The 9339-nt window shown below is 39.7% G+C and overlaps 1 protein-coding gene across 4 annotated transcripts; it reads right to left on the reverse strand.

The window, feature by feature from the left end:
• Positions 1 to 2421: 2421 nt before the first annotated feature.
• On the reverse strand, positions 2422 to 7874 carry ptges (prostaglandin E synthase). 4 transcript variants are annotated; one of them, XM_040000736.1, is made up of 4 exons: positions 7769 to 7874; positions 4817 to 4957; positions 4597 to 4679; positions 2422 to 3484 (listed from the first exon to the last, which is right to left on the reverse strand). In XM_040000736.1, the coding sequence occupies exons 2-4, from the start codon at positions 4922 to 4924 to the stop codon at positions 3235 to 3237; spliced, it is 441 nt and encodes a 146-aa protein (XP_039856670.1). In that variant the 5' UTR covers positions 4925 to 4957; positions 7769 to 7874; the 3' UTR covers positions 2422 to 3234. The 4 variants fall into 4 exon arrangements, with proteins under 4 accessions (XP_039856670.1, XP_039856668.1, XP_039856671.1 ...); XM_040000734.1 differs by having other exon boundaries at positions 4817 to 5030; positions 7769 to 7865; XM_040000737.1 differs by having other exon boundaries at positions 4817 to 4871; positions 7769 to 7856.
• Positions 7875 to 9339: the final 1465 nt, after the last annotated feature.

The raw sequence follows: 9339 nt of genomic DNA on the forward strand, positions 1-9339 counted from the left end.
GAGGAATGTAAAAACAAAAAATTACCAGATTTTTATTTTTACCTAATTTTTGTTTCTGATACAAATGAGATCCATGTATGAGGACATTGGTTTTAAATTCTGATAGAACGGTGGCAGTATAGTGTCCTCCCAAGTGAATATCAGGCCCTTGTAGAGAAAAATTAAGTATTTTCGTCTAGACACCAGGTCCTAGGAGGTCAAACACCATCCCTTTATAACCACAGGGTACCCATCTTCTGATGGCTGATTCCAACAGGAGAGCATGCCATGTCATAAAGGGGAGATTCATATCATGGAGTCACATCTGACAAATCTGCAGCAGCTGTGTGATACCGTCATACCCACTCAGACCAAAATCTCTGCATTTTTTGGTTATGACTACAGTGAATCTGAGAGAAAAACTCACAAAACACTAGCAGGAAAACGCTATGAAAGAACACAAAACACAGCGGAAGTGTTTCCGGGGGGACATTAATGTGACAGAACAGCTGCAGCAGTGACAGAAACCAAAACATGCGAAGGACTGAGCAGAGACATGATTAAAAGAAGCGTGCAATTCATCTGTGACTCAGAAAAAGGTGAAACATAATTGTATTTTAATCACATAGTTCATATAATACTGCAGATAGATGTTTGCTATTAGCCGTTTACTGTTAGCTTGCCCATTCCGCAGCTGGTCCGTCACATTATTGTCTCCTCAAAATCCCCCTTTTTTGTGAGCAATGTTTTTTTTCCTTCCGTTGTGTTTTATTTAACTTCCGTTGTGTTTTGTGTGCTTTAACACTATGTTTGCATGTACTGGTGTTTTCTGAAGTTACTATGCATTGGGCCCTTTCAGGCCCACATGTTGCCTATATTGAGATTAATATGTAAAGTTAAATAAATCAGTTTAATTAACTGAAATAAGACACAGGACAGTGGAACATCATAGTTAGCCAAGTTTAGATTCTGTGGTGTTAGAAGAGTGTTAGATAATTATTTAGCTGGTGTGAACTATTATTTTAATAACTCTAATAGGTGCCTGTAGGTACTGTCACTAGACAAAGTCAAAAATTTATAATGATAATAATAATAATGATTGCATTTATATAGCGCTTTTCGTGACCCTCAAAGCGCTTTACAATTCCACTATTCATTCACTCTCACATTCACACACTGGTGGAGGCCCTGGGGCAGACTGACAGAAGCGAGGCTGCCATATCGCGCCATCAGCCCCTCTGGCCAACACCAGTAGGCGGCAGGTGAAGTGTCTTGCCCAAGGACACAACGATCGAGACTGTCGTTGTGTCCGGCAACCTTGGAACCGGCAACCTTCCGGTTACAAGACAAACTGCCAACTCTTTGAGCCACGATCGCCATTTGGTTGAAGAGTGAAAGCTGAAAAGATCTGGCTGAGAAGTGCTCTGTGTGTCCACAAGGTGGGGGTAAATATTTATGTAGCTTTACTAAAATGACCAGTTTGTTTTTTTTAATCTCACACAGGAGAGCCTGCACTTCTCAAACAAAAGAAAGTTTGGTCCAAAGTAAATTGGTCTCCCTTAACAGCGAACAGCAGCAAAAACAGAGCTTTTGTCAGAGTTTTCCTCCAATCCAGAAGTTAACAAAAAAACAAAAAACAGCATGCATGGGAAACGAAAAATATTTTACTTCACACTGATCTTATTCAGAATCAGAAACAGAATACCTTATTGATCACTAGGGGAAATTATGTATTACAGTGAGAAGTGTAGGTAGGAGGTCAGGAACCACATTTCCTTTTACCCTCGAGGGCTGGGGGGGGCACGTTGAGACTATGACAACACTGACGCATGCAAGGATACAGACACACCCCTGTCACTGGCATGCCAGCTTTATGTTTCAACCAGATTACACATATTGTTAATGCTCTGTTATTAAAAGCCAAGGATTTTCCCCGTCCTCCCACCTTGTCAGTCATTTTGTTTAAATCACAAAAACACCTGAGCTCCTGTAAGTTCGAGCTTAGTCATGATCACTGGGTTGGAAAAAAAAAAAAAATCACTGGAAACGAAATTACATCATCCGAGAATTGGGCAAAAAGTTTCACGCCAGAGTGAGAAAAGCCAAATCAAGCGTAATCACTGATGGAAAAACATTTTATGTTGGCACACAAACTTTCATTTTCCTCAGTGTGGAAGCATGACTGGGCACCTTCTGTAAATATTTCTATATGGCCTTCCAGCACCTCCCTCCTGGCCTCAGGGTGAAAAAAAAAAAAAGAAAGGGAAATGAGCACAGCATAGCAGAAGGTCTTACATAACAATCAAAGGAATGCTGGAACTCTGCCGGTGCCTTTTGGATCATCTCACTCTCGCACATAAAGTGGGGCCCCCTATCCCCAGAACATACCAATTCTGCAGCAAGGCCATCTAAAAGAACAACTCATTTAGCACAAAGTGAAGGTAGAGGCTGGGTGTGCTTAGATGTGCATAGTTTTTATTGTCTACAAGTTTTCCTTTCAAAAACATTAAATTGAATAAATTACAAAACTCACCAAGTGCCTTCACAGATACATTTACACACAATTATACGCTAAAAAAATCCCTCAGAAGGTTGTTGCAAGGCGTGTACTCTGAACCCGTTTCTCACACACACACAAAGGGCATCAAGTGTATTTAAACTTTCAGCATATCAATCATCATACCAGGATCCATCATGCTGTTGTTGAACAGACACAGGAACATGCATCCATCCACAAGGAAACAAAAGCATGGGGTGGCATGACAATACATGAATAGTGGTCTATGGTTTGTGTAAACACAAAAGATCAGTGGCCAAAGTGGAGCGCAGAGGTGGAAACTTTTCCCAGGTTGTTTGAGTTCAATCTCTGCAGCCTGTTCTAAATTTCAGCATTTCCTGGCTTTAAAAAAAAAAAAAAAAAAAAAAAGGAAAGGAAAAAGAAAAAGGGAGCAACAACCTCGATTGCATCTACTGCATGTGATGTCAGCTTCAGATATCTTTATAAGACAGTTATATTTCAAACTTTGACAAAAAGAAGAAAAAAAAATACTGATAATCAATCTCAAAACCCAGCACTGGTGTTATCAGAGACCTTGTATTGCACTTCCACTTGTCTTTACAGGAAGTGCATCAGGAATCCTTCTCCCACTACTTTCTGACACAGGTCACACATAATGAGCAGTCTTGAGTCTCAGATCACAGCTGTTAGTTCAGTCCCTTGTTCCTGGATTTATTTTGTTTTTGATTTATTAGTTTTTAGGCGTATGATTTGACTGCCATCAGGATCTGCACGGCCATGGACACACAGGGAATCTGAGCTAAGGTGTAGGCCACGGACCGGGTCGGTGCTTGCAGGGCCAGCAGGTAGGCAACGCTGTGCAGCACACGGCAGATGAAGAAGACGAGGAAGTGAAGCCGTGCCACCCATAGTGAAGGTCCGGTCATGGAGTAGATGGCGCCCAAGAAGAGAAAAGGGAGGATGTTCTCCATGTCATTAATATGAGCTCTGAAAAGAAAGACAGAAGTCAGCACACGGAGGCTGACACACAACTGTTTTCCACAGTTGTGTGACTCAGCTACCTATGATGCAGTAAAGTGACTACATCGCATGAGTGACTATGATTCGGGGGTAATGATTTCCTGTGATATTCCTGGAAGATGTATATTCAGGGTGACTAAAATAATATGCATTTAACCCACACTAGCACATCTCAAGCCAAAGCAAGGGCTCTGCGACCTTCTCTAATCACCTCTTTCCTGTTTCCCCTCCACCCACTTGAAGCAGCTTTTTAAACAATATTGTTCTAGGACACTCACCATCATAATCCCTTTTTGCCCAGAAAACAAACAAAAAAGGGCACATAAAAGACATGATTAAGGTTGGACATGGAATACGTCGTGCTGCAGCCATTTTTATTAGTTATTAATGGAACTTTTAAATGTGTTTCCCCCTGGTGCAGAGTTGATTCCCACCACAAGCTCTCAGGAGAAAAAAAAAAAAAAAAAAGGAAAAAAAACAACATTTCAGGACAGACAGAGGGGAAAGTTTACTAGTAAGAAAAACATCTGCTCTCCCCTGTCTCAGATCATATTCTGACAAGTTTAAACAAATCTGTCACACACAGTGCTACAAGCTACTGAAACATCAGTGGAGGAGTAGCCTACAAGTTCTAAGAAAAGAGAACAAATCCGCTGGAAATAAATCTACACTTTATCGGGTTTGCGACAGATATCTGCGCGGGAGAAAACTTGCGGCACGTCATTCATGTTCTGTAGAAAAATTTTCATTTTAAGATGCAAGGGTATTTTACTCGAGTACTTCAATGCTGTGCGCATTTGAAATCTACCTGAGTGAACCAGTTTTCATGCAGTGTACTGAATTTCTTTTTAAATCAAAAAGTAAAAGCTATGCAATGGGAATGCATAGTATAACTAATACTTGCCATAAGCAGCAAATACAAGGGAGTTTATTTGTTGTTGTTTTTTTAAATCTAATCCAAAACTTTCTCTCTTTTTTCCCCCCCCCCTTTTTTTTTTAAATCATCCTCCTGCGACCCCCATCCCCCTAAACACAAGCAGTCTAGTCTTACAAAAAAAATACTCCGTCTGCACGCTCACCTCCGGCATCTTTCCACATATGGATCTTCTCTGTGATACTGTAAACCTCCGTGTCTCAGCGCGTCCTCGGGGTTGGCAAAAGCCTTTCAGGGAAGAAGCGAAAAAACAAACAATAAAAAAAAAAAAAAAAAAAAAAAAGCTTTCCACCAGAGAACAAACAGGAAGAAGAAAAACTTACACAGCATTTAACTTCAAGCTGCATATAAAGGAGCTCACTCACCTTTTTACGCAGTCTTATTTGTCCCGTTATGACCGCTATTACGTACATCTTTAACACCAGCAGCACGCCGTAGAAAACAAAGCAGGAGAAAACAGAGTTTCTTAACATGACTGCTGTAATCCACGCAGAGCTGCAGCGAGAGCAGGGGAGGAAAAACACTTAAAGGAGGACTCTGAGATTGCAGCGTGCTGCTGAAATAAAAGGGAGAGTGAGAATGAGGGCAGGCCGTTTTGTAGCACTGCCTCCACCCACTCACGGTAATGATGAAAGCACTTTCATTCATGCACAACTTCTGTGAATTCCAGAATTGCTTTCTGGAGGCTACACTTAACATGTTCAGATGGTGGAGGTACGTTTTGTTCTTCTGCTTGGAAACAGGTAGCACATTTAAATCATTCAAATTGAGCCTGATAGTTTTCTCCTTCCGTTATCTTGGAGGATAAATACCAAAATTTGACATGTTCACTTATGATTTTTACCTTTCCCCCCCAGAATTTAGAGCAGGTTTGCAACTATTTAGAAGGTCAGAGGTTTGATCCCCAGCTCCTTGCAGTCTGTATGTTGAAGTGTCCTTGGGCAAGACACCCAACCCTAAGTCCCTCCTGATGTGTGTGCATGAATGTGTCAGAGTCTAAAAACTGTGTTTGTGATAGAAGGTTGCAGTGTGATGATGGGGGAAAAAAAAATCCAACTTATTTGTTCTCACAGAAGATTAGACGTGTGGCCCAACTTGGGGTATGAGTACGAGTTAGCCAATATAACGAGAAGCCTCGCAGCACTGTGGTTCAGTTCATCTCCATTTTATTCATATAACACCAAACCACAGCAAAAGTTGCCTTGTAGGATAAAGACCCTATAATAATGAGAGAAAACCCCAACAATCACATGACCCACAATATGAGCAAGCACTTGGTGACAGTGGGAAGGAAAAAACCTTTTTAACAGGAAGAAACCTCCAGCAGAACGAGGCTCAGGGAGGGGCGGCTATCTGTCACAACTGGTTGGAGTTGATAGGAGTGGAGACCAGGGGCGGAGCGTGGGGGTGGCTTACTGGGCTTAAGCCCAGGTTGTTTTGTCAGAAGCCCGGGGTCTTTTGGAGTGTAATTTTTTCATAGTTAGATGCCTGGCTGACAACTGTATAAAACAAAAACTACACACAATATTCGGAGCACATAGTGCACACTGTGGGAATTTACGACTGTGCGTGAATCCCCCCTGATATTGGTATGATCCGAGCTCAGGCACTAAGCGACTGAGCGAGGGGGCGGGGCAGCTGCCGCCTGTGAGTGCGCTGTTGGAGAAACGGAGCCAGCCATACTAAGGAGAGCTTAAGTTTGAGCAGGTACCAAAGCAAATCATTCGTACCGTACAAATAATGTAAATATGACGGTGAATCACGAAAGATTGATATCAAACTGATCACTTGACCAATATTACGTTACTTGCTCTTCAAGTGAATCAACAAATGGCGAAATGAAAAGCCGAACAAATGCTATTTTTTTTTTTATAGAGTCTTAGCTTACGTGTGTATATTTCATATTTTCAGTTCTTACCCTCCCCGACTAAATCGGTTTCAGTTATGTACTGAAATATAAGAATGGACATTGGAGGGTTCTTTCAAAGAAAAAACTCAGGTAAATGTTATTTTATATATTATGCTTTGTATGTTGTTCAGTATATTTCTATGCAAAACAAGAGGGATTTCAGTACACAGCAGGATATTCACATTTGTAACCAGATATTTACATACACTTTAGGGAGAAAACACAAAACATTTTTACTGTACAACATCAATTTAGAGTAAACTTTTGTTTTAGATAAATATTGAAATATCTTTTGAACTAGTTAAATGTCAGAATAAAGAGAGACAGAGCTTTCTGTTTTTTATCACTTTGATCAAATTTAGGAGTACATATACACTAAGTTTGTTAATTAATAAGAAACTCCAAACGATTCCATTCTGAGCTGAAGAAGCTTCTGATAGGTTAGTAGAGCCCATGTGAGTAAATTGGTGGCACAGCTGTGGATGCATATAAGGCAAAACACAGAGCCTGTTTCTTTGACATGGGAAAATTAAGAGATGTCAACCAAAACACCAGGAAAAGAATTGTGGAGCTCCATAAGTGTGGCTCAAGTTTGAATACAATTTGGTGCCATTTGCAATTAAGAAATACAGAAAATTTCTCTCTTTACTCTTAAAGTTAACAAATATGTTTTTTATATTTATCAATCTAAAAAAGTAAACATTTAGTCTGATTTGATGTTACAATTAAAAAAGTGTTTGTGTTTTGATCTGAAGAGTACATAAATATGTGGTTTCAACTGTATATTTGATGATTGTCAGCACAAAGAGGGAGAGAGAGGAGCAGAGAGGGAGATGGAGAATGAGGACAGAACAGAGATGGAACAAGAGCAGGTGAGACACACATGTTAGTCAAATGGTTGTTTACCAAAAGTATCACCGTATCATAGGTACTCATGTATCTCGTACCTAGCGTTTCTTTTTAGGTTTGCTATTTTTCAAATTCTATATTTATTAAGTTATGCAGGCTTGTTTGCACAACAAGGCTAAATAATTATATAAACTTTTCTCAATCTAAATATTGTACTTTGGTAGAATTTAAAAAATAAGTGTAGTGCAGGTCTATGATGATTTTTAGTGCTACTATCATCTAGTTCTGATTCTGGTTCTGTCTTGGTTAAATCCCAAGTAGTCCTGATTTTGAACTGTTGTAGTCCTGTTTTAATTCCGGATCAGTTCTGGGTCTGGTTGAATTGGGGTTTAGTCCTTGTGTCTTGATACAGCCCTGATTTTGTTCTGCCTTGCTGCTTAATTAAAATCTAGTTTAAGGTGTCCTGCACATGTGATATATATTTTTCCCTATATGAAGTCATTCTTTTTTGAACAAAACTCAAAACAGAGCCTATTAATCTTTCAGTCATTTCTAACCCCAGTTTGTCCTTGTGGTCTGAGAGCTTTGCAGGGAGAATGGGAGGATTTGATTGGTGCACCGGCTTGATTTCCCTCAGGTGTGGATAACGACTGGGTGGATCTCTGCTGAAGCGTGTCACGTTTCCTCCTTTTATGTTCACTGCCAAAACAACATGTGCTGAATTAATCAAAAGTTGTCATTAGTCAGCAAAATGTTGAGTTTTAGATTACTTTATCCTCTTATATTGTATTATTATTTTTCTTGAATAGAAGCCGGTATCTGAAGAAGAATAAACCCTAAACTAATGTGTAAACACAAGTGATGAAATAATATTTTTTTTAGTTGCAGTGTTCCCATAACAACCATGCTTTAAGCTAAATAAGTAGGCTAATGTAGACAGTCTTACCTCCTAATCACTCTTTTGTTGTTGCTGTTTTTCATTTTCTGCTAGATCTTAGCACCCACAAAAAAACCATGCCCACTACTGATCACTGTTGTATTTACACAGCCTCCCCTCCCAGACCCACGCACTTTAAAATGCTCTGCATACTGAAACACTAAGAAACAACGCCTAACAACAAACAGAACTGAGTTTTTCTAACAAAAGCAGTGTGGAGTCAGAGGTTTTTTGTTGTTGTTTTATTTTAGTGTCATGAGTGAATAACTAAACCTCTGGGCCAAATCTTCTTCTCTGAGAATCAATCAAAAGACCACAATGAGAGGGATGGAAAACTGTCATAAAATGGGACTAAATGCCTAAAAAATGGATATAAAATGACCTCAAAGGGTCGCTAAACAACGGCAAAACAAAACAAAAAAAATTAACCAAAAAGCAACACAAAAACTACTGAAATGATCAAAACACACGACACACCGATATTAGCTTCATGGGAACCATTTACAGGAGTTTGTCCAATATTTTTGGCCCTGTTTTCTTTTAATTCAATTCAGTTTTATTTATAAAGCACCAAATCACAACGAAACTCAGCTCAAGGCGTTTTATACTGTAAGGTAGACCCTACAATAATACATACAGAGAAAAACCCAATAATCATATGACCTCCTATGAGCGAGCACTTAGGTGACAATAGGAAGGAAAAACTCCCCTTTAACAGGAAGAAACCTCCGGCAGAACCAGGCTCAGGGAGGGGCGACCATCTGTGTTGACAGTGTGTGTTGAGACTGTCATTTTTAGCATCTACATGAATGTTAAAATTTTCCACAATAATTATTTATTTTCTGAGCTGAGCACTAAATCAGATAAAAAGTCTGAGAAATCAGACAGAAACTCTGTGTAAGTCCCAGGTGGACGATAGATAATAACAAATAAGACTGGTTTTTGTGTTTTCTAGCTAGGGTGGACAAGACTAAGCATCAGGCTTTCAAATGAATTATGTCTGTCTTGGTCTTTGGTTGATTAATAGCCTGGTGTGGAAAATTGCTGCCACACCACGTCCTCAGCCTATGCTTTGAGGATTCTGATAGTTATTATGATTTGGGGGTGTTGATTCATTTAAGTTAACATAATCATCCTGCTGTGAGCAGGTTTCTATAAGGCAGAGTAAATCGATTTGTTGATCAAGTTATTAA

Source organism: Simochromis diagramma, unplaced genomic scaffold (genome assembly GCF_900408965.1).
Source record: "Simochromis diagramma unplaced genomic scaffold, fSimDia1.1 OVJJ01000596.1, whole genome shotgun sequence".
Classification (NCBI taxonomy): Eukaryota; Metazoa; Chordata; class Actinopteri; order Cichliformes; family Cichlidae; genus Simochromis; species Simochromis diagramma.

Excerpts from the sequence above, each read along its gene's own strand:
- ptges (XM_040000736.1), bottom strand. The coding sequence starts at position 4,924 with ATGTTAAGAAACTCTGTTTTCTCCTGCTTTGTTTTCTACGGCGTGCTG. Across the intron at positions 4,680-4,816 it reads AAATAAGACTGCGTAAAAAG|GCTTTTGCCAACCCCGAGGA; the intron begins GTGAGTGAGCTC and ends CTTCCCTGAAAG. Across the intron at positions 3,485-4,596 it reads TATGTGGAAAGATGCCGGAG|AGCTCATATTAATGACATGG; the intron begins GTGAGCGTGCAG and ends CTTTCTTTTCAG.